The sequence below is a fragment of the Neomonachus schauinslandi genome, chromosome 8 (assembly GCF_002201575.2).
Source record: "Neomonachus schauinslandi chromosome 8, ASM220157v2, whole genome shotgun sequence".
NCBI classification, from domain to species: domain Eukaryota; kingdom Metazoa; phylum Chordata; class Mammalia; order Carnivora; family Phocidae; genus Neomonachus; species Neomonachus schauinslandi.
The window spans coordinates 8311254-8337247 of NC_058410.1; the positions used below are offsets into that span (position 1 = coordinate 8311254).

The window sequence follows — 25994 nt, forward strand, 5'->3', positions numbered from 1 at the left end:
CCTAAAGCATACCTTTTTTAAAAATTAAGTGCACAATCAAAATTGATGCATGAACATAAGCTTCACCATTGTGGTATGTTGAAGGATGATGAGTAGAAATTCAGCAATTCAATGAAAATAAATGACAACAGTTAAACACACACATACAAATAAAAAAACTAATGCAAGTGGTTACAATAAAAATCTTTATTTAGGTTTGGTCAGTACAGGTAAGATATACTGGAGTCACAGAGCAATATGCATTAACAGGATACAACAGTTCATAAAAACTGAGTAACTATGCACACAAATTTCTTAAACATTCAGTCACCTAAAGAGAAAATGCACAGATGTATGGTGGAAAAAACTGTATCTAACACTGAAACTACTACAGGACTCCATCAGCAAGTCCAACTTTTAGTGATAAAACTACTGTACTGGGCAAACTTGGCAGTCATAAACCCACATCTACTCTAACAAGTCTGAATGGTGCATAAGTGTAATAACAGCATGAGTAAGAATGCCCTTACACAGCACAGGTTCTAGGAGAGACACAGATTTATACAGACATCATTGTGTTATACTTTAAGATTTCCATTTACAACTTCACATTAACTCATATAAAAATAACTTGACCCTACACAAAATGTCCTTTTAGCAACATTCAAGGTAATTAACTGTTACAATTTCCAAAGTGGCAGAGGTATTGAAGCAAAGAAGGGGAGGGAAAAAAAAGGGGGAGGGGGGAGAAAAAAAACCACACCCACAAAAAAAGGCAAACTGTGACAAAAGTATGCGTTAATTTTCTGGACAGTATCCTCTCCCAAATTAAATGACACTGTATAAAAATTTGCTGGAAAAAATATTACAAAACTGAACCCTGTACATTTACACTTGAGTCCAAGCCATTCTGAACGTGGCGGGAACCCGCAGTTCGGTTACCTTTCCCACTCACTGTTTTCTCCTCTTGAGGGTCATGATTGGAGTCTGTGTCATTTGAGTGGTGTGTGAGAGAGTTTTCACTGCCCGTGGGAGAGTCTACACTTTCATACCCCGCACTGAGTTGATTTACGTAACTACTACCTCCTCTGCCAGTTCTCTCCTCTGAGCTGTTGGAGGCCTTATTACCATTCCCAGGAGAAGAAGGAAAGTCATCTTCGGCTGTGTCCCCCTCCCTGTGAAATCCAGACCCAGACGTCCTCGGCCGGGAGGAACTGCCGTTACTTGGTCCGTTGGCCAGCCGACTGCAGTCTTTACCTGTGGCCTCTGCCTGTGCTACAGGCTCAGAAGATGTAGTCCTGCTGGTACTTGGGGCTGGAGCTTGAGACTGCTGCTGTTGGTACTGAGCCAACTGTTGGCGAGTCTCTTTCAGTTGTTGCTGAAGAACTAGAATGGTGCTCTGCATACCCTCTACTTCTTCATCAAGTTGAATGATGAAGTCATTCAGTTCTGTGCAAAGGAGAGTCAAACCTACTTTAATATCTCTTAAACATATTTTATATTTTTAAAGATTTAGAACATATTTTAAAAATATTAGTGTCTGTCACAAAGCCAGACACTCAATAAATGTTTAAGTGAACGAATACAATTCTAAAGAATCACAAAATACTTAAAATTTTTTTGCTTGCAATTTAAAAATAGCCATTTAAGAATGAGTTTGGGTTTTTCGGGGGTGGGGGGTGGGGAAGACATGCTTAAAATATCTTAAAGCAACCAAGTTAAAACTGATTCAAACCATCTAGCTATATAATACAACTGATTATAGCCCCCCAAATCCACTCCACATGTTTACCTGGGGCCCACATGGCTGGTTCCCTTTCTCCTTACCCCCCTAGCCAGTGTTTGTCTCAGCTCCACAGCAGGTTTAGCCCTAGGGAGCAGTGGGTCCTCTACTCTAAGACTCCAAAGAGGCCTATGCTATAACAAAAACAAAAATCAGAGAAAATAACTCCTGAAAACTGACAAAATACACATGTCCATTAAGTCCTAAGAAGACTTGGGAGAGGGGAAAGTCCTTGACTACTATACAAAATCGCCTAGTCACTATGTTTACAAATATTAAGAGCTAATAACTATCACTTTGAAAAGGTATGTTAAAAGGTATCATATTGACTACTGATCTTTGCAATTATCAAATATATTGACTTCCAATTTATTTATTTTTAAAATTTTATTAATTTGATAGAGAGAGAGCAAGCAGAGGGGCACAAGACAGAAGCAGGCTCCCCGCTGAGCAGGGAGCCCGATACGGGGCTTGATTCCAGAACCCTGGGATCATGACCTGAGTCAAAGGCAGGCGCCCCTTAACTTTCAATTTTATTTCCAGAGTTCGGATATTTTAGTTACTATTCATCTTCCTCAAAAAGAGAAAAAACAGAAGGGATACAGCTACACTTGCCCCCCCAAAAAAGGCGGGGGGGGGGAAGAAGGGGGACGGCAGTGGCTGACAATTAAGTCCAGTTTATCTTTAGCAAATTTAAATATTACATCTTATTCACTAAACAGGACCTTAACAGGTACAATTAATTCTGTATTTTTAGACCACTGGAAATAGCCAAATACTTCCAATATTTACACTTAGAATATTGGTTAAATGAAGATAACCCCCTTTTAAATATTGAATATGAATTTATATATGTAATGCATTACTAATAAACACCCTATTTTTCACCAAATTCCACCCCCCAAAAAACCAAAAACTAAGGAAATTTGCACAATAAACAAGACTGTGGGGGGGGGAACCACTAAAGTTACATGGCTTTGCTGATTCAACTAGAAATGTTTCATTTATAATTTTTCAGGACCACTGGCACAGATTAGTACATACAGAATCTAATCTATAATATTCATGCCTGGCAAATTTTTTAAAGCCAGTGCAAAGTTAACCAAACTGTTCAAAAAAACCCTTACCATCCTGACTGCTTTTAAGCTCCTCACTATATTTCTTCTGTAAAGCCAACTCTGCTTCAAGTTGTGCAATACGTCCCTGGGACAGCTGCCTTCCAAGCTCTTGATTCTCCTGGATAAGCATTCGACACTTCGCCATTAACTTTTTGCCTGTTTGGCTGCAAAGGAAAGAGCCATCCATCATAAAATGAAGACAAGCGTCTACAACCTTGTTTGCTTGCAATTATTACAGCAATAGATGTTAACACGTACAGAATGTAACTGTCACGGCAGATGCCTCCCTATAATTACCATCTTCTTTTCTGGAACACGTCCATCTTCTGCATTTCAGTATTTTGCCAATACAGCAGCAAAAATAAACCCTAAACAAAAAGTACCCAAATGGCCACATTTTCTATTACACTAGTAATGGATTCTGATATCTATTTTCATCCCAAATTATCATTTGAAATGGAAACAAGCCAGTTAACTAATGCAAACCTCAGATATACCAATATTAATAAAACACTAAGGTACTTCGTTTCATGGAACAGAAAAGTTCTTGAAAAGGTAAATGCAATAACGTAGAGTATATTTATTGTTGCTAAAGTAGCATTTGATGAGGGTGCCTCTTCATAGGCAGCTGTCATAAGAATGTTTATTGCAGTAAATGAGGCATATTCAATAATTGTTTTTAGAGACTTTTAATATTTTTAAAGTAATCTCTACACCCAACGTGGGGCTTGAGCTCATGACCCTGAGATCAAGAGTCACATGCTCTACTGACTGAGGCGCCCCTAAAGAGCCTTTTAAAAAGAGCCTTAAGAATATTTCCATCCATGGGGTGCCTGGGTGGCTCAGTCGTTAAGCGTCTGCCTTCGGCTCAGGTCATGATCCCCGGGTCCTGGGATCGAGCCCTGCATCGGGCTCCCTGCTCGGCAGGAAGCCTGCTTCTCCCTCTCCTGTTCCCCCTGCTTGTGTTCCCTCTCTCGCTGTGTCTCTCTCCGTCAAATAAATAAATAAAATCTAAAAAAAAAAAAAAAAAAAAAAGAATATTTCCATCCACTAATCCCTCATTTAACTTTTTTTATATACTTTTGAGCCGTCTTAAACACAAGTTTTTAAAAATTTAATATTGATATGTGGTTAAGATTTGATTCATGTTATAGAAGATTACCTTTAGAACAGGAAAATAAGATTGGGGTTGTTTATCACAAATAATGTAAATATGTTAAATATCTGCCAAATTAGGAGCACCAAACTTTCCACAAATTAGTTACCAAGTATTAGTGCAACCTTCTATAGAACCTACACACACATACACAGCAACTGCAAAAATGCAATCAAAAGCCTTGGTAACAGTCCTCAATGAAACTCTGCCTTTTCTTTAGACTCAACAATAACAAGAGAAATGATCACTTTTAAAGGGATCTGATCTAAGTACATAATTGTGATGTTACCTGATACTTGAATAGGACAGCCTGATACTAAAAAAAAAATTTTTTTTAAGTGGGCTCTACACCCAAGATGGTGCTTCCAACCCCAAAATCAAGAGTCATATGCTCCACCAGGGACAGTCTGATATTCTTCTGATGGTGTTAAGTTCAGGAAGACCTAACCTAACTGGTTAGAAAATTTTTTTGCTGACACTTTCTGTTCTTTCCTTCACCAGGGGCTTTCACCTGCCTGATATATCACTCCAGAATGCATCTGAACCTGATTATCACAGGCTTTCAGACTTAAAATGAGAGCATTTTGTAAATGATTCTCATGCTTTGACTCCGTGTTGTTTTGTTTTTTTACCCATAGTACATATCCTACCCTAATGTAATTCAAGCAAAAGTTGGTAATTTAAATTTATCTGTGGTACAGTAAAACCTGGGTTACTGCTGCTCAAAGCAGCCTCAGGTGAAAGCACTTGCTAAGGGTTTTATTCTCTATATGGCAACTTTAGTAGTTGGTGTTCTTGTTCATTGCAACTGTAGCTCCAGAAAACTCCCCTCCCCACCATTTCCCATTAGCACCCTCAGACTTTGGCCTCCAATGAACAGGAGTTTAGAAATCCCATGAGGGAGTTCAGAGATAGGTACCACTGTCAGGTAGTGGCACTCTTCCCACCTTACTGTCCATGCTCCCACAATTTTGTTTTCTTATACAAAGTCTATATAGCATTAGTGTTTTCCAACTAACCTGAAAATCCTTCTATGTGAATTTAAGAGAGAGTAGAAAAAAATACTGTAAAACCAATACATTAATTTGTGACCTGACTTAATCTCATATAAAGTATATCATAAAGTGAATGCAAAAAATGTTTCATTCATAGTCATAGTACCTTTTTATAAAGGCCTGGTCTAAGATAACCCTATCACTTCTAAAATTAGTGATTATTCAAACAAGTCTTAACAAAACTGTTCTTTACACATTTTGTCATTTTACCATGTCATATAAGATTTATGTTGTGTTCATCACATCCCCCAAAATGAGAAGAGTTCAATTACAAGTAACTGTCTTTGGAATATTTTACTTTAATTACAACCCCCCCAACCCATTCCTAAAATCAAATAATTCCAAAGAAAATATGAAAGGAAACAGTTTGAGAGAAAGATTTATAAAAAAGAACAGACACTATACATTGCTTTATAATCACAAGGAAGAGGGCCAGGATATCTGAGAGGTGTACACAAAATTACCTAAATGATTAAATGCAAAACAGAACTGTCAAAACAACTGAAATAGATCGCTCTTAAATACTCTTAAAATATATGCACTGTTACATGTATGGAATATTTTAACTAAAGCAGAGAAGATAACTCAATCTTTCTCTTTCAAAATTAAAACAGAATAAGAAAGTGTGTGTATGTGGGGGGGACCCACAACCCATTCTATTTGAATTATTCCAAACACAGTACTGACTGAGCACTGTTTCAAGTTAATGATGTATTTATAGTACCGTTTATAGCCTATTCTTTACAGAACAAAAATCCATTTACAGGTGATTAAAATAAATTATGATTTATTAATACAAAGAAAATATTACGTAACCATTAAAAATTAAGTAATCTAAATGTACTTAAAAAATAAAAAACTGTGCAAGGGATAAAATGTGTTGGGGGGGGGACGTCAAGCTTCAATCATCTATGTTACGTACGTTCACATTTGTTTAAAATCGATATCTATAAAATGACTGTATATGCATAGAAATTATCTTGATGATACCCAAGAAACTTAGCAGTGGTTACTGCTCTTGGAGAACAGATTGGGGAAGGAAAGGTCACATCCAGGAGTGACTCTCACTTTTTGTCTCCATCTTTCTTCATGCTGTTCCAATTTTGTACATGAGCCTGTATTAACTTATTAAAAAACGTTTTTAACAGTAAGAAGAAAAAAATCCACAGACCTCACAGTGACTCTTACCTAAGCGGCAAAGAAAGATGCTGGCTAATAAATCTGAGTACATGTTAATAATACATTTTATGAATTATTTCTTGACTTACTAAAAATATGTAGGCCATTTCTACTGTGATCTTAAATGGCATAAAATATATGCAAATGCCTTAATGTGGCACAATAAGCTAATTTCAAACAGATTTGGTTACTTACCCTCCAACCCCACAAATAGTGAGAATTTTAGAAGCGGATCTCTTGCTGTAAAGTCACACAAACCACTTCTTCAACCCACCCTCTGCCCCACAATCAGTTCCCTAAAGCACAAACATACAAGATACTTACAATTGATTTGAATGGTTAAGAGAGAACTTAAGTCACCCTTGTTAAAACTGCACTTAAACGTTGGGACAATCTGGAACATATATCTTCCACTCATCTTAGACTCCATTATCACCAAGTGAAAATTCGCACTGGTGACTTATAGAATGATCTGACGAAAAAAATTCACCTCCAGGATTGGATGGAAGCATGAAGAAAATAATGCCTCATTTATCTAAATGATCAAATGAATTTGCTAGAAATGATCACTATACCTTTTTTTCAATTCACAAAATGTCTCACTTAGGCCAGCCCACAGTTCCAATACATTATTTCCCCAATCTTCTGGTAGGCACCCTGTGAAGCTGTCCCACATTAATTTCTACTGCAATATCCTGGGACAAGGTGTCAAAAAGTAACAAGTGTCAAGTCTCCTTGTCTTTTATGATACCAGCTGGAAAAACGTAGGTCTTTAAAAATGAGACACAGCCTTTTCCTTCACTTTGAAGAGCACAGCAACAATTTTTCCAAAATCAATCTGCTCTCCACAGCCCCCCAAAATCAAAATGTTAAAAGTACAACAAAATCATCATAGTATTCCTTGAACTTAAAAAAAAAAAAAAAAACAACTATTTCAAGGCACATTTAATTTAATATCAAGAGTGCAATACAAAAGGCCCAAATACAATGAAGGAAACACATTCCCCCATTAACACCAACGACAATGCTCTTTCAACATGTGCCTGTTGAATGGAATGGGGATTTAATTTCACTACTAAAAAAAATAATGCAGTGAGTCTCATCACAGCCAATATCCTTATACAATCTAGTAGTGAAATGAATGTTTATAATGCTTCAAACATTTTCAACCTGAGGTTTGATACCACACCTTTTTGTTTGTACAGTCCTCAATAAGATTATCTACAGCATTAGCAACCATTCAAAGAACAAACCATTGATTAAAACCACATTGATTTAAGGCTCAATCAAGTAATATAGAGCCCCAAACTAAATGGTTAAATATATGAACTACTTGTACTGACATCTATTATTTGATTCTCTCGTGACTATTATTAAATTGGTTCTTAGCAAATAAACTCTTTAAAGGCAAAATTCACCTCATTTGAGTTTTGACCCAGAAGTTCAACAACAATCACGAAGTCCACAGTCTTATTGGCAAAACTGATATACAGTGTCTCTAAGTCACTATGCTCAAGGTTAAGAGCGATGCATATTCCATTTTTACATTTTACTGGAATTTTACATGTTCAATTCATGATTTTAAATCTCTAGGTTTTCATTCCTCCAAACTGTCTGAAGACACAGTGTGCCACAGACTTAAAACTTCTGTTTCTCCCTCTATTTTCTTCAAACAGAAACATTTCTCAAGTGTCTACATGTTCTAGAAGGGGAATTTTTCGGAGGTGGCCACTTCTTCGGAATAGTCCGACGCCATCAGGCCTCTGAAGCAAGGGGAGGGGGAAGAGAAAAAAGCTGAAACACAAGGTTCATCTGGTAAGTTTTACATTAACCATTACAAGCTGGATAGTATAAGAATGTGGCTTTTTTTGGCTCAAAAAGTCTGAGTCTTGGTGTGGAAACGAGTACTTGGCTGTCCCACCACAGCTTTCTCGTAGTGGGACTGTCAGGGAAGTCTTGACTGGGGAGTATGATTTGTTTACCTATCAGGCGTAAACTTCCAGGCACTCAGTTCATTTTGGGCTTGTTCCAGTTTGTCTTTAGTCTGTTCCAGTTCACCTTTCATTTTTAGGAAAAACAAGTTGATCGCTGGGTCTACCATTGTTGATCTCAGTTGGGCAACGCTAGGCTGCTGGACTTGCTTGAGGTACTGGATTTGAGTCTGTACAAAGCAAAAAAACCAGTTACTACCAAATCAAAGAAAAATATATACACAGGAAGGTGAGACAAAATCCCTTTCGTTCACAGAATTTACCAACTTGTTAAGTCCTTCCCCCTTTGATCTTAATATCCTCTAAGAAAAGTACAAATTATAAACAACTATTTAAGGTTAGCCATGTAGGAATTAAGGCTATGATTGCATTTCCATACCTGGAAAGGCTACATCCTACTCTGAAACCAAAATGATACCAAAAAAAAAAAAAAAAATCACTGTTGTATTTCCTAAAAATGTTGACACCCACTAGAAAAAAGCCATGTGTAAAATATTATATAAGAGTACAGTGAGGGGCGCCTCGGTGGCGCAGTCTGTTAAGCGTCTGACTCTCTTAGTTTTGGCTCAGGGTCATGATCTCAGGGTGATGAGATCAGGCCCCATTGAAGTTTCTCTCTCCCTCTCCCTCTGCCCTGCCCCACTGTGCACTTGTGCTCTCTCAAATAAATAAATATTAAAAAAAAAAAAAAGAAAAAAGTACAGTGGTTTACTCTTTCCAAATCTGTATCTATAGAAATTATTCTATGTATGTCTCCTAAAAAATACACCTAGTAAAAAACTGGAACTTAAAATACATATTTGTATTTCCAAATTTAAAAATATATAATGCTTATATTTACATGAGTTGTCATTACAGCATTATAAATAGCACCTTAAGTCAATATATTCAATTTTTCCTTCTGAGTAGATCTGAATCACAGAATTGTATAGGTGGAATGTGCCTGACCAAATCCAAACTGCTTATTTTTGAAATTAAATAAGCTAACTATCCAAGGATACAGTTAGTTCAGTGCCAGAATTGAGACTAGAGAACAGTTCTCAAGCCTCCTCACTCCCAACGTAGGGCTTTTTCCACCACACCAGAACCCCTCTACTTACATATGAAACCTTCAATTTCGACTTCAGTTGTACTACTTACTAGCACACTAAAAATACATTTCTAAAATATGAAATACAGTTTATTAGCATTAAATGCATCACTTTCTTCACACCCAAAGTAGATTTGGTTCAAGATCCTGCTGCACACTAAGGCTTAAATAGGATCAAAGTTAACAATTTACAAACTGCTAATTTCTACCATAAATTTAGTAAAAAATACAAATATCTGGATTGGGAATATATTTACTATTTCATTGAGCAAACAGAAATAATTTTTATTTAGCTTAATGAGATTTTTTAAAGTAACTCATTTTAAATAGAAAAGTACAACTGTTTATTCAATATAAGACAAGTTGCTAAAATAATTGAACAGGAATAAAGCGTATCATATAGTATATACACCACGGCCTGGGATCCCTAAAGAAAACATGCCTCTCCAATACTGACATAGTTACTATTTAGGTTTACAAAGTGAACTGCCCTCATCTGCACATATAATCTTGCCCGTTCCTTATGTTTTTGCTCCTGCCACCCTTTCTGCAAAACCTTACTCTGTATCTAACTGAAAATAGTTGTTCAGTTGACCTGTGCAGGGGAGAGCTGTAAAAAATATGACTAGAAATGGGTAGGTTCTAGTTCAAATAGCCTTAAAAACCTGGGATGAGAAGACAAAAGGGTGATGGAGCATCACCAAAGGCTCTGATCAGGCATGATATGATCAAAACTGCCAGAGTATATATAAAATAGCTGGAGAATCACAGAAGTGAGTCAAGAGCATATATTGTCTAGGTAAGTGTTAAGAAGTATAAGAACTACATGTTGTATGAAAGGAACACTCCCCTTGACAAGGATGGAACAGGCCCTCAGTCCTGACAACACACATATGGTTAAGGCATCACCATCCACTGCGTGGCATCTAACCATTGTTTAAAAAAAAAGTACATAACTAGGATGGCAACGATAGGACCCAAGAAGAAAGAATTCAAGACACACTGGTGCTATGCGATAATACTATTGACATGATCCATTCACACTCTACCAGAGGTTAGCACTTTGAAGGTAAGATTCATCCTTTTCATGTGATAAGCATGTAGCAGAGTGCCATACAAACAGAGACCTAAAACTAGGTAGAATCTAGAATCCTTAATACCAGAAAAAGTAGAAAAGAATTAAAAAGTTTTGAAACTCGGTACTCTAGAGACATAGTACCCACTCCATTAGATCTGAAAATCTAAGAGGAAAAAAAAATTTTTTTTTGAAGGGATGGAGTGGGTATTACAAATAAAGAAAAGAAAATTATACTCAAACTACTGGGCAAGACTTCCTGGAACCATGTGTTTACATAAAAAAAATAACCAAAGATTGGGATGGTCAAGAGTTTAAATTACAGAAACTAAAGGTGTGTGATTATTGAGAAAATAAATTTTAAGAAATAAAAGGACTGTGACTGAGTCCTAAAAGAACACTATATTGGTAAGAAAAGAATTAGGAATAGGACTGTGCCCCATATATTATCAGAGTCTCCAATGATCAGCATATTGCCTTCTGCATTAGATTTAATAAACAGTGTTATCAGACCAATGGAGATTACACAAAAGAATTCAAGCAAATTTCAGATTTTTGGGGCGCCTGGCTGGCTTAGTCAGAAGAGCATGCAATTCGGCCGCCTGGGTGGTTCAGTCGGTTAAGCATCTGCCTTCGGCTCAGGCCATGATCCCAGGGTACTGGGATCGAGTCCCACATCAGGCTCCCTGCTCAGCAGAGTCAGTTCTCCCTCTACCTCTACCCCCTGCTTATGATCTCTCTCTCAAATAAATAAAATCTTAAAAAAAAAAAAAATACAATTCAATTTTAGGGATATGAGTTTGAGCCCTACATTGGGTGTAGAGATTAAACAATTTTAAAAATTTCGGATTTTCAAAATTAGAAAAACATGGATAAAACTACCTCTACGTTACATAACATATATACAAACACTAATAAAAAGAAATGGGTAAGACTACTGAAGATAGCATATAACTGAACCTAAATTCAACCAGAGGTGAATGATCAAATATGTCACTGGATTTCAGATCTATGTAAAAATGGCAAATATTACAAATGAAGCTGTAACATTAAAAGCAGATATGGAAGAGATTACTGATACTAACAAAAAAGTTTTATACACAGAGAGGTAAAGAGAGCAGAGGAGAAAGGGACAGTTTGCTTAGCAAGAGCAAATGCTTCTTATGCCCTCAGGTATCAAGAAAAATATCTGAATATACTAATTCTCGTATGAAATTTCAGAGAATAACTTAAAACTTTTAACTTCCTGGCCAAAAAAAATATTTTTATAATCCAACAATGGGGTGATCTACCAAAATTTCAGCATTTTATAGCTCAAAGCCTACCTAAACAAAATGTTCATTTGTAATTACTATTAAGTTTGTAAAATTAGCTAACTACCAATACACGTAATAATGCAGACTAAAAACCAATTCCTCAAAAGACCTAAAACATTTGAAATACTTACAGTACACTCTTGCATCTCTTGCTCCTTGGTTGCTAGTCGCATTACAAGGATGTTTTCCCTGCGAGCAGACTCTTGCTGTTGTTGCTTTAGTTTTTCTTCAGACTCCCTTAACCCAGTTACATCATTAGCTGATGAATAAAAGAAAAGAATTCCATTATTATGAAATATAATTTCAAGATCAAAATGACCTACCCAAAATAAAGTTCAAAATGACCTACCCAAAATAAAGTTCTGATTGCCTTTGTCAAGAATAAAAGCAAAAAAATTCATCAAGTCTTTAGTTTCTATCCTACTTTTATAACAATCTGTTATAAAATTTGTTCTTGATCATGAGTGCTCTTTTAAGAGATAGCAGTGTTAGAGTGGCCTACAGCCACCTAATACTACGTAGAATTATGTTGTTATTGTACAATCTACCTCCAATAGAACATGGGGAACATCGTTATCTTCATCTATAGCGTGTCCACAACGTCCTGACTATATTGTTTTCAACCTATCTGATGAAAACATGCCAGTAACTGCATAAACAATTATCACTTAAAGCTCTCACAATATTGGGGCACCTAGGTGGCTCAGTCAGTTGAACATCTGACTCTTGGTTTCGGCTCAGGTCATGATCTCAGGGTTGTGAGACTGAGCCCCACATGGGGTTCAGAGCTCTGGGCGGAGTCTGCTTGAGATTGTCTCCTTCTCCCTCTGTCCCCCCCGCCCCCCGCTCGCGCACATGCACGTGCAAACTCGCTCTCTAAAATCAATAAAATCTTAAAAAAAAAAAAAAAAAGCTTTCAGGGCACCTAGGTGGATCAGTTGGTTAACTGTCTGCCATCAGCTCAGGTCATGATCCCAGGGTCCTGGGATCAGGCCCTACTTCTGGCTCCCTGCTCAGTGGGGAAGCCTGCTTCTCCCTCTCCCTCTGCTGCTCCCCCTGCTTGTGCTTGCTGTCTCCCTCCCTGTCTCTCTGTCAAATAAAGAAAATCGTAAAAAAAAAAAAAAAGCTTTCACAATACTAATGTCTATGGATTATAATATAGTCATATAGCAATTGAAATTTCAGGGTATTAAGCTTTCTGAACTTGGAAAACAATATTGCTTTGTACACTCACAAATAGTATGTTACTCCTAACTCAGTGAAAAGTGACAAAAACTAAAATGGTTTGAAATTAATAAACTTTGTTGGTATTATTTTTCAGTTTTGAAAAATCTGTAAATATGTACCTATACCCTGTTATTACACATTAAGCTCTCAGAATTTATGTGTTCCTTCTCTGTACTTCCTTTCTAAAACCAGTAACTCAAGCTTCACTTCCAATTCTTCTGTGGAAGGAATTATGGACACATCAAGGAAAGTTTCAAGTAGTTATATATTTCCCCATCTCTACTCAGACACCTGTATGTAATTCTACTAAAACAATCATGCTATTACACGATTATTACCTATCGGGTCTTCCCCAAATGACTGGGTAGGAATTCCTCAAGAAGAGGGATCATGGCTCATTCATCTATTTTGTAGCAGCAATATAGTGAATGCTTGGGAGAGTTCTTTAACAAAATGCTTGAATGAAAATTACAATTGCTTAGGGGCACCTGGCTGGCTTAGTTGGAAGAGCGTGCAACTCTTGATCTCGGGATCATGAGTTTGAGCCCCACACCGGTGCAGAGATTACTTAAATAAATAAAAACATAAAAAAAATTACAATTGCTTAGTAAAACCAATTATCCTGTGTCTATAACAAAAATCTAAAAGGAGATAGTCACATAACTTTTAGGAAGCTAAAATTCAAACTTACAATTAAGATCTGTGTACTTGCCCTCCAAAGCTTGGACATATGCCTCATACTGTTTCCATCTAGTACAAAAATAAATTCATATATTAGTTGTCACATTGATACTTTTATTAAAAATACTAGAAAATCACATACATAAACTTATAAATTTAAGTAATGTGAAGAATTTCACTACGTGATTTTTAACCAATAATAAAATTAGCCACTTCATTATTCCTTCTGAACTTACAGAAACTACGTAAAAGAAAATACAGAAAAAAAGTGTTCTCTGCCGAGAATATACCAAGTATGCTCCTTTGGGGGTCAGTTCATATGCCTTACGAGACTTTGTATCACTGAGGCTCAGCACAATGCCTAGATTACAAAACTAAGTAAAGAACTTATTACTACTTTTAGATATGCTGTCTGCCTCAAACAAATGGAACCTAAGAAACGTGCCTAATTATAAAGAACTAAAGGTTCTCTATCTTGGCTCTTTTGTGAAAATACCATAAAGCCAAACCAGTGGTTCAAAGTAGTATTTATTTTTGTCTGTAAAAATGGGAGAATATACTATTTTCCAGGACTATTCTTTAAACCACACCTACCTGGCAGAAACAATCTGCATAAATGACATATACTATCAGAGTATGAAGGAACCTTTCTTCCTTGTTATATTCCTCTACCCTCAAAATACAGGCTATGCTAGCTTGGCAATTACTGTTGAAAACAATGTCCCTAGTCTTATGTTTAAGCAACTAACAAAAAGTAACATGCCCTGAAAGTCTGCTATCCTGCTTACTGAAGAGCTATGCTTTTAAGCTGCTCTTCAGTTACAGCTAATCAAAATTTACAGTTGATCCTTGACCAATGTAGGGTGGGGGTTTAGATGTGACAAACCCTGCATAGTCAAAAATCCGTGTATAACTTTTGACTCCCCAAAAAGCTTAACTACTAATAGCCTACTGTTGACCAGAAGGAAACCTTACTGATAAATATAAACACTTAAATTACACATATTTTGTGTTTGTATTATACACTATTCTTACAAAAAAGCTAGAAAAAGGAAACATTAAAAAAAAAGAAAAGAAAATACACTTGAAGTACTATACTGTACAAGATCTGAACATTAAATGGACCCCCACAGTTCAAACCTGTTTGAAGGGTCAACGTACCTTTGATTTTAGAAAATCTTTCTATAAAACCTCAGTAACTTTGACAGGTTTGCTATGAGATATATTAATACTACAACATAATGAAAAAAAATTTCCATAATACCAAGCTTTACATAAAGACTACTGTTCAAAGGCATGCTTATTTTTCTTTTAAGATTTTTATTCATTTATCTGAGAGACCATGAGCAGGGGGAAAGGGTAGAAGGAGAAGCAGTCTCCCCACTGAGCAGGAAGCCCGAGGTGGGACTCGATCCCAGGACCCTGGGATCATGACCTGAGCTGAAGGCAGATGCTTAACCGGCTGAGCCACCCAGGTGTCCCTCAACCAAGAGCATCCTTTCAAGATGACAGATAACACAGAATAGTTAGATAAGTAGCACTTGATTTAAAATCACCAAGAGAATTAACGAGGGGTAAAAACTCACTTAAAAGTCATATATGAGGGCGCCTGGGTGGCTCAGTTGGTTAAGCAACTGCCTTTGGCTCAGGTCATGATCCTGGAGTCCCAGGATCGAGTCCCACATCAGGCTCCCTGCTCAGCAGGGAGTCTGCTTCTCCCTCTGACCCTCCCCCCTCTTGTGCTCTCTAATAAAAAATCTTTAAAAAAAAAAAGTCACATATGAGAATTCCCTAAAAGAAGTTAAAGAATATAAACTGCAGGACTTAAAAACCTTAAAGGTAACTTAATATAAAAAATTGCTACTATGAATTTTTATTAAAATTATATTACTGATTTCTCTCCCTACAAATAAATGAAGAAAAAGACTACACATACTAACCAGAGATACAAAGAGAATATCAACACGTGAGTGGCAGTATATCACAAGCAAGGGTCTACACCTCAGCAGGAGAGGACAAGAGTGTTTTAGAATACTAAGAATTTAAATTTCATGTATGGGAAAATAAATGTATGCAATGAAAAAAGTCCTTTGCATGAAGACGATAAAGAGCTTGTCCACAATATGAGTAGCTAAGGAAGGTGGGAAATTATCAGACTCTAGTTAACAATGGACCATGTCATCTACACCTGCCTATTTTATAAAACACCTTTTCTGGGGCACCTGGGTGGTTCAGTCGGTTACGCATCTGCCTTCGGCTCAGGTCATGATCCCAGGGTCCTGGGATTGAGCCTGGGCCTGCTTCTCCTTCTGCCCCTCCCCCAGCTTGTGCTTTCTCTCTCTCTCTCTAATAAAATCTTAAAAAAAAAAGAAAAATACTTTGTCTCTAAAAATTATCATCTAAAAAACTTATCACCCAAAGTAATAAAATGTAAAAAGAACAAATTTAAGTTACACAACACAAAACATGTGTTGATCCCATTTTATATTAAAAAAAGAAATACGCTTAATGCTGTTCTTGACCATTGGCTTTTCAAAGACATTTATAAGATAACCACAGAAATTCAGAGCTTGGAGTAACCTTTTAAAGTAATTTAATTCAACTCCTTAACTTGCAGAGGAGAAAATGGATATAAAGTTATACGAACTGACCAATGTCACAGTTATGAGAAAGAGTAACTTTGCTATCAGTAAATAATGTATTTCTTCCATAACTAAACATGTCATCCTTTAGGACTACAACTTTTTCACACATTAATCAGAAAAGGAAAAAATAATGACATCAAAATAAGTCTACATATTTGTTAAATTGAAAGCTTTCTGAGAGCAGGGTCTTTCAAATGCTCTAAGTTAAAATTCTGAGTACCTTCCCTCTGCAAGAAAAACTCAGGTTATCTAGCAATCTAGAAGATACCCAAGCTAGTACTTTAGTTCTTTCAAGTGTTATGCTTTCCTCAATGTTTACCTATTGAAGAAACAGACCATAGAAAGTATGTTCAAAAAGTACATTAAATGATTTGAGGATGTATTAATGTTAAAAACCAAACAATCAAACTTGAAAATAATTATAGGATAGAATCACAATATGTTCTATAGAAAGCATTTTATATTTTTGATAAAAGAACATTTTACCTTAGAATTAACTCATCCCGTGCCATAACTTTGAAGTCTGTTTCACTCAGCCGAACCTATATATAAAGAAAATTAAAATATGAACTGACTGCTCTTCCTAAAACATTAAAATATTAAATACCACTGGCTCTTATGTTCTTCATATTTTTTATAAAGACAGGATCTTAACATTTTAGTCCCCCAATTGCTCATTTCTGTTATTAGGAATACCCTTATTACTGAAAATATACAAAGGCGCTCCCAAAGAACCTCTGTGCTGAAATATATGAAACCTCTCCAGAGCCCCAGGTTAAATGGCCCAGTACATATTATTGTTTTTTAAAAATCTTATATTATTGTTTTTAAAAGGTACACTATCTTTAACACAGGCATCATTCTTAGGGAAATGCAAATTAAAACTCCAATGAGCTATCACTACACACTTATTAGAATGGCTTTTAAAAAAATAGTGATAACACCAAATGCTGGGGGAAGATGTAGAGAAACCAAACTTTCACACATTGCTGGTGAGAATGTAAAATGGTACAGCTGCTCTGGAGAATATTTTGGCAATTCCTTTTAAACAAAAAATGGATGTAACATACAACCAACCCAGCAGTTGCATTCATCTTTAAAGAAATAAATTTATTTTCACACAGAAATTTGTACATGAATGTTTACAGCTTTATTTGTAGTAGCCCCCAAACTGGAAACTACCCAAATGTCTTTCAACAGGTGAAGGGTTAAACTATGATACATCCATACCCTTGGAATACTAGATTCACCATTAAAAAGAAAGCCTATGGATCAACTTAGATAAACCTCCAGGAAATTATACTGGGTGGAAAAAATATCTCAAAAAGTTACATATACTGCCTGATTTCATTTGTACATTTGTGAAATAGCATAATTACTGAAATGGAGAACTGATTAGTGGTTGCCAAGGGTTTGGGATGGATGGGGCTATAGAGGAATGGCAAAATGGGAGCTTGTGGTAATGCTTCAGTTAACTATTTTGGTTGTGATGGTGGTTACACTAAGTTACCCGTGATGAAACTACAATGAGCTATCAAAACACACACACACAATATGCCCGTGTTAAGCTGGATTGTATCAATGTCAAGTTCCTGGTTTTGGTATGGTTATGTAAGATGTCTCATAGTTATGCAAGATTAACGCTAAAGGAGGCTGGATGAGGAGTGCCACAAAACCCCCTGTACATTTCTTTGCAACTCTCGGTTTATCAATAAATAAAAAGTTTTAAAAAATGTGCACAATATTCTAGCTGAAACTGCTTTGTAAATTGAGAAATACTAAGTGTTTCTCTATACCAAGTGAAGATTGTAAAGGTGAGGCACCTCTCCTGCTTTAGTATAAAATTAATGCTTTATTAAGTTTCCTTTATAAGAAACTTGTTTCAAATTGTAACACTAACCAGTAACATAGTACTATTATGGAAGAGGGCAAATAATTGTACCAAAATATATTAAAAGTCTAACAGAAAGTGGGAAGCCTGGGTGGCTCAGTCGTTAAGCGTCTGCCTTCGGCTCGGGTCATGGTCCCAGGGTCCCGGGATCGAGTCCCACATCGGGCTCCCTGCTCAGCGGGAAGCCTGCTTCTCCCTCTCCCACTCCCCATGCTTGTTTTCCCTCTCTCGCTGTCTCTCTCTTCTGTCAAATAAATAAAATCTTTAAAAAATAAAAATAAAACAAGTCTAACAGAAAGTACACAGTTAATTCTGATTATTAAAACACAGTAAAATTCTTTATTTCATGAATAATTTGACTTCAAAACTTAAGACAAATCCCTAATACTTATCACCTAAACTGTTCATTTAAATATTCACTTGTTAATAAGCTCATACCCTGCTTTCCCATTTGAATTATAAATTACTTTCAGAAACTATGTTATTTTGCAACTTTTAAGTGTGTGTGTGTGTGTGTGTGTGTGTGTGTGTGTGTGTGTAATAATGACTAAACTGAATTAAGTTAGGGAAATAGAACAGGGAGAAAATGAGAAACAACTTCAGAGGAGAAAGCAGAATCTACGAACTAGCTATAACCTTCTGTTGAAAAAATAAAGAAATGGTTTTACCTTACAACCAAAGGGATTTAAAAAGTACGAAAGAAAATAAGTAACTTATAAACAACTCGTGAAGCCATCTTTTTTCACATTTATAGTTATGTAGATGGAAATATTCACATAGCAAAGATTAAGAGTAGAGCACGGAGATAAATTATAACACAAGTTTTCCAAAAACTAAAAATACTCTAAAAATACTTTACATACAAGATACAATTACACACCCACAACGCTAGTAGTGTTATAACGCAAGAGAGTGAAAAATAAGCAAATAAAGACAGTCCTTTCAAACCTATTGATTGCCCCCCCCACACACAAGGACTTAAAAACTGTGGGCAAAAAAACAAAACACACCTTTTTGGGAAGAGGTTCCTCGTTGGTCATCTTGAATCCTAGAAAAAAGGGGCAGAGAAGAGGTTCAACTGATGTTCTTCCGGTTAAGGTAGTAACAAGAAATACTGGCTTCCCAAACTAATTTATTAGGGAACTCGGTTTTGACCAAGTCATTATTTATTTAGTAATAGTTTTAGATTTACAGAAAAGTTACAAAAATATTACAAGGTTCCTGTATACTCCACACCCACCTTTCTCCTTTGTTAACATCTTACATTACCACTGTTCTTAAGTTATTAAAAAAATTCCTTTGCAAAAAAAGTTAATCATTCCTTTTGATATTCCTATAAAGGACTAACAGAAATGTAAATTTTCAATGCATTCTTACAATCACCCTATGAGAAAGAGAAATCTTACAGAAGTGACATCACTGTGCTAAAGTCAGACACTGACCTCAGGCAGTATCCCAGGCGTCTTGCTGAAAGGATATGAAGTATAGTTCCAGTTGCTAAGCCTTTCCTTTTACAGCATCATGTTGTTATAGTAAGGTAGATAGACTCTATCATCGTGATAATTCACTACTGTACAACGCTTACATATATGATATATATTTATACCTTAATAAAATATTCCTACACTATTTAATTTCATGCCACAGAATTTGTATCTCAAATTAGTTTTATAAATTTATACAAAATTTACTTAACAATAGCAAAAGATAGGTTATACAACGGAACAACTCTCGTTAACTTTATTATGCTCACTGAAAACACTTCTACTTCCTAATATTCAAACAAGGACACAAGCTAATTTAAATTTATTCCTACGTTTTATATCCAATAGTTTTGTCATGACTGTTCCCCTTAAATTTTACACTTCCTTTATATTCATTTTACTTACTCATAACAAATTCCAAGAGATGTACAGGATGGTAACTATAATTAATAATACTGTATTGCATGTTTGAAAGTTGCTAAGAGAATAAATCCTGAAGGTCTTCAAAAGGAAAAAAGTAAAAGAACTTTTCTAACTATGTGGTAACAGATGGTAACTAGGCTTAAAGGGGCGAACATTTCACAGAATATACAAATATCCAACCATTATGTTGTACACCTGAGACTGACCTTACATGTCAATTATACAATATTTTAAAAATTAGCCAAAGAATTTATAGTGTAAAACTGAATTTTTAAAAGCTACTGGACTGGGCGCCTGGGTGGCTCAGTCGTTAAGCGTCTGCCTTCGGCTCAGGTCATGATCCCAGGGTCCTGGGATCGAGCCCCACATCGGGCTTCCTGCTCAGCGGGAAGCCTGCTTCTCCCTCTCCCACTCCCCCTGCTTGTGTTCCCTCTCTCGTTGTGTCTCTCTCTGTCAAATAAATAAATAAAATCTTTAAAAAAAAAAAAAAAAGCTACTGGACTTCATATTATTTGAGTTCCTCAAAAGGAGATAATCTTCCAATACCATTTTTTATGTTACATACCATCCCAACTCTGTAAATCAGATATTCCAATCATAAACTGCCATTAAAACTTCATTTTCAGACTAGATATACTATGTTAAAGAAATCAGGACATTTTAGGAAAAAAATCATAAATTGATCATATATTACTGGCTTAATTCTTCCCTCTTTAATAATCTTACCATTGGATGCAGCAAGCAAAAACCTGAGTATGTCATTTTTTTCTGAGCTAATCAAGCTGATCAAGTCTCTGGCCAATATCTATAAAGACATAACCATATTTCTACAACTTAAGGTCTGTATATTTTTCTAGTTTTTTCCTTTAAATTGGTCCCTGTTTACTTTAGACCTCTTCTTGTTGCCCAGTTTATACTGTTAGAAGTAATGGACAGCGGCTTAGTGACTATCCTAACATGATACCAGTGATTCCAATCATTTGGGAAACAAACCTTCACCACGTTTATCCCCAAAGAGATCTACTTCTATTTTAGTATGTTTAAAGTACAATCACTCTACTTGACTGCAACCTATTGGAACCCAGAAATCAAGCCTGGCATTTCCTTGGAATTTCCCATTTGTCTACGCTAAATATAATAGGTAAACATCGATTCTAGCCATTTGAACTTTTAGCCAATTTAACTAGTATATGTGTACCTATATATGCCACTAACCTGATTAAATCCTTCTAAAGGCTCCCATCTCACTCAAAATAGTGCATGCCAATCCTCTGCTATCCACTCACATCAATCTTTATTTTTCTTCATAGTTCTTATCATGATTTGATATTTTACATACTTATCTGTTTCTCCCAATTATAAAATAAGCTCCATGAGAGCTGTTTCATTCACTGCTAATGCCACAGTACACAGTAGGCACTCAAACATATGCTGAATGGAAATATGAACAAATGAATTTGCTTCAGTTACTACTGAAATCATTAACAGTGAGTTAATAACCCAATCTAATTTCCCCCAAAAAATAACCATGATGACCTACTGTAAAATTTTAGAATGTGAAACCTAATATAAAAGATACTGTGGTAAAATGCTGTAAGTGACAGTTTGAAAACAGTTAAATTTACCACTGCAGATAGTCTACCTGTTAACTAGTTAATGGGCACTACAGCTACTCAAAATTTTAGTCGTAAAACTTAAGCATTATGGATGTTACTCAATATATATTCCAGTTATAAACTAGTAAATGCTTCTACAACGTGACACTTTCTTTCCCCAGGTTTATTTATTCATTCTTAATACATATCCAAACTATTCCATTAAAATAAAATTAATTGCAAGCTTAATTAGCAACAAATAAGCTACTGTTTTTAACGGGCATTGAAAGGACTAGGAAACACAAGAAAGAAGTTCTAGTAACCCTGCTTTTCTATAAGAGGGTGCAAACTATGAAAACAAAAAAAGCCACAGAACTTGAGCGTCGGTTTCCCATCCCAAAATGAATTATTTCCACCAAGGCTAAAATTATTCGGCTACTTCTAAAGATAAACTATATTAATCTTTAGTATGGTGACTAGCACAAAATAAGCAATTATTAGTTTCCTTCTCCCCATCAAAAAAAACAAAGACTCTCAATCACTACTTCTTGAAGAAACTGAAGGGAGAATTCAAAGGCTGAGATAACAATGAAGACCTGCTGCTCCTGTCTTTTTTTTTTTTTTTTTTTTAAGATTTATGTATTTGAGACAGAGACAGAGTGGGAGAGGGAGAGACAGAGAGAGAGCAGCAGACTCCCTGTGAGCAGGGAGCCAGATGTGGGTCTTGATTCCAGAACTCTGGAATCATGACCTGCCTGCTCCTGTCTTTGTTTCTAAGCCCCACTGCAGAATTCTTGGTGATCTCCAATTTTTAAAACTCTAAACAGCAAGTTTTTAAATTTTTTAAACACTGGTTTATATGCTCTTCTAAAAAGTTTGATGGTGGACAAATTTTAATTACACATCGCTCAAAGAATGTGTATATTTTCTTTATAAAAATAAATATAAATTTGTGACATACGCCAAAGATAAAAGCAGTTTTTGTATAAAGGTTTGCACTTCATGTTGACTCTCAGAGTCACATGTCATTCCACATGTTATAGAATATGTGACCTGGGAATTCAAACGTTAAGCATTTTGAAAGAAATTCCTCCCTGATTTTTAGCTACTGAAAAATCAATCTTTCCTTCAGACTCCATAATATGCCATAAGAGTTAAACAAGCAGCTTAGCAAAAGGCAAATTAGAACAGGTTTAAATTTAAAAGTATCAACATTCAACTATTTAGTCAAAATAAAATTTGGTTCTCAAATTTGAGTTTCACATTGCATGAATATACTAGGAAAATTATTCCCCAAGGCAACCTTTAAATTACAACTGAAAGCACAATAGTCATCTAAAATCAATTCTAGATTCATGAAGACAGGGTACATCCCAGGTTCTTAGATCTATTTTTGTATCAGAAAAATGGAATAACTGAAATATATGGAGCTGAATCCTGAATCTTGGGGGGAGAAATGAATATATACTCATTACTATGAGTCACACTTAATTATCACAACTTTTCAAAGTCAAAGTTAGCCTCCATTTTCCAGATGATGAAAATGATTATGAGTCACTAAATGATTAACTCTGGTCAAAACAGCTATTAATTAATGAATTGGGGGTTAGGGCCCCAAATAAGCACCTCTCTAAAGTTGGTAACTGAGGAAGATGGATTATTCTTCCACTCTTCCATCCTCAATAATGAATAAGCTTAACTAATTAAAGAACACAGAAAAGCAAAAGAGAAAAAACTTAAAATTGGCCAATATGGTTACCTTTTCGGAGGTTTAAGATTGGTTAAAACATGGTCTTAAAATTATGTAAAGGTTTCAGTTATTCACATGAATTAATTCAGGATAATCTCTTAAATTCAGATCTCAGAATCACTATGTACTCTTGATGCTTTTAACACTGACAAAAACTTTACGATGGAGTTCGGTTTCAGTTGGCTAGGTGCCTAGCATCCCAGATCACAGTACTTCCCTGGCTCTTAGCATTATGATCCAAAGTTATGCAACTCAATTCTCTCTTAGAGAGGTGAACACCAGCCAACACAATTTGAGAAAGCATGTACCTCACTGAAACTAATCCTAACTAAACTCAAGAAACTAATAATCTAACAGCAAACAACCTTGGCTCTATAGTAAAAAGGGTATTACAGTTAGGAATCAGACGAGCACCTTTTCCTGACTCTTATCAGTCAATGGATCTTGAGCAAGTCACTTAACTCTGGGCTGCAGTCTCCAAATCAGCAAAAAAAAAAAAATGGATACCAATTTTGCCTGCCTTACAAAGTGCTGCAAATCTCAATGCTCAAGTGCCATAAAAATGTTACACAAAGGATTTTTCAAATAGAATATCAACATCAAAAGATAATTTTAATGTGCATCTAAAAAAATTAAACTAAATTCCACCAACTGCATGTTCAAGAGTGGAGAATATTTACTTATAGCACCCAGTTCTAGCCTGATAAACCAGCTTAATATCCAATGGGATATATACGGTTATGGGAATACTGAAAAGTTTTTGAGAAGCTGAGTATCAGAAAACATTGAAAGGCAAAAAAGTAGGAAATAATTTTAAAAATAAAAACAAGCATAAAACCAAACACTATATAGATCTTGTTTTGCTAAAAGACCCATCAACTTAAAAATTTTAAGAGTAAACTTTTTTCAAGAGCAAGGTAACATACAATTATATGAAAATGCTGACCACCAAGTACAGGATATTTTCAAGGGGATTCTATACTACATACATACAAGAACACAAGAGGCTTTGAAACCTGTAACGTCCTGTACATATATAATTACAGCTCTTGTCTCCACACTGTAGAGATTTTCTGTATCATATAGACCAACTCATTCCTAACACACAAAAATATTTTGAGCAGGCATGACTCAAAACTGAATCAGGAAAACTAGATATTATTAAGTTCTGATGAGCTAAGTAAAACATCAGCAGTGCCTGGGACACACTTTTATTATTACTTTCCTCCTTTGGGACTTAGAAATTTATGCTTCAGTTCCGCCACTGAGAAGTGAAAATACTGACCACTTGGCTATAGCTATCTGTTTAAGACAAGATCTAAAATAAAAGAACTCCCCAAATACACCCACCCAAACCCTTAAAATTTAACTTTATCTTCATCACATGCCACCTGGTGGACTGCAATTTCTTTCCCCGATTTGCCTCATCAGGTGCTACTGAACGACAATAGTAAATAAAATTTAGGTATCTTGAAAAGATTTTCCAACGTAAGTTTTTTTCTTAATGGGGGTTTGAATGTCGACAATATATGCACCTATCATAGAAAACTTAATGGTCAGAACTTAAAAATTAAAAAACGAGAACTCGTGACAGACCCGTGACTTCCACTTACCTTCCTCAGTAATGGAATTAACTAAAGAAATGCAAAACTAGATGGACAACTCAAGACTGTAAACACACTGTTGGAAATACTCTTCTACCTAGGGCAAAAGAACCGTCTTTTTACTTTGGAAACACAGTTTCTCAGGAATGTAACACAGTCCTTTGAGATCAGATTGACTTCATCAAAACAAGAACTTGGACTTTCCACTGTGTCCTCTACTGACTAAATATGGTTCAAATAACCACCTTAGAGAGACCCAAGACGAGACTTAAAAAATTGCACGAAAACCTCCCCTCTACTGAATTAATAAAGAATTCTTTCTTTACTCAGAATGTATGCCATCATTTAAAAATGGAAGTCTACAGGAGGATGCAGCTGCAGTAATAACCTGCGCGACGTGAAACTAGTCAACGAACACGGCTTTCCTTCCCTTGCTGAACTCGTTAGTGCCGCCAATCCTCAGGATCCAGAGGAGAGAGGTGGGAGGGGGCGACAGAGAGGCGGGGACACGACGTGCACCGAGGGGGCGGCCTCCCGGTAACGCCGGCCCGCGGGAGCGCCCACCTCGCCCCCGGGACGGAGGATGGAGGCAAAATGGCCTCGGGGCGGCGGAAATGTCCCCGCAGGCGGGAAAGAGGCGCAGCTAACGGGAGGCCGGCGGGCCTGGGAGCCCGACTCACCCTCTGAGCTCTGCCCGCCCTTTCCCGGGCCGGCCGCGCCTCAGCCCTAGGGACCCGGAGGTCTTCGCGGCCGCTCCCGCCGGCGGCCCGCACCTACCTCTCCAGACGGAGGCCGCGCCGGCGCCGCCCAGTCACATAGGCCAAGGCCGCGCTGCCCGCTCGCCGCCCAGACCTCCAGACCTCACTACCCCCGGCCCCCGCGCTCCTCCTACCGCCGCAGCCCCGTCGCTCCCCTTTATTTGCGGGTCTCGCTGCCACAAAATGGCGCTGAG

The 25994-nt window shown here is 36.6% G+C and overlaps 1 protein-coding gene and 1 pseudogene across 2 annotated transcripts; one reads left to right on the top strand and one right to left on the bottom strand.

Annotated features, from left to right (window-relative positions):
• Positions 1-25994, bottom strand: LOC110583243 (WT1 associated protein). Of its 2 annotated transcripts, none has more exons than XM_021693295.1 (8): positions 25820-25994; positions 19197-19234; positions 16782-16837; positions 13661-13719; positions 11874-12001; positions 8253-8431; positions 2890-3044; positions 1-1428 (listed from the first exon to the last, which is right to left on the bottom strand). In XM_021693295.1, the coding sequence occupies exons 2-8, from the start codon at positions 19224-19226 to the stop codon at positions 845-847; spliced, it is 1191 nt and encodes a 396-aa protein (XP_021548970.1). In that variant the 5' UTR covers positions 19227-19234; positions 25820-25994; the 3' UTR covers positions 1-844. The 2 variants fall into 2 exon arrangements, with proteins under 2 accessions (XP_021548970.1, XP_044773307.1); XM_044917372.1 differs by lacking the exon at positions 25820-25994 and adding an exon at positions 23315-23354.
• On the top strand, positions 10178-10290 carry LOC123325645 (annotated as a pseudogene).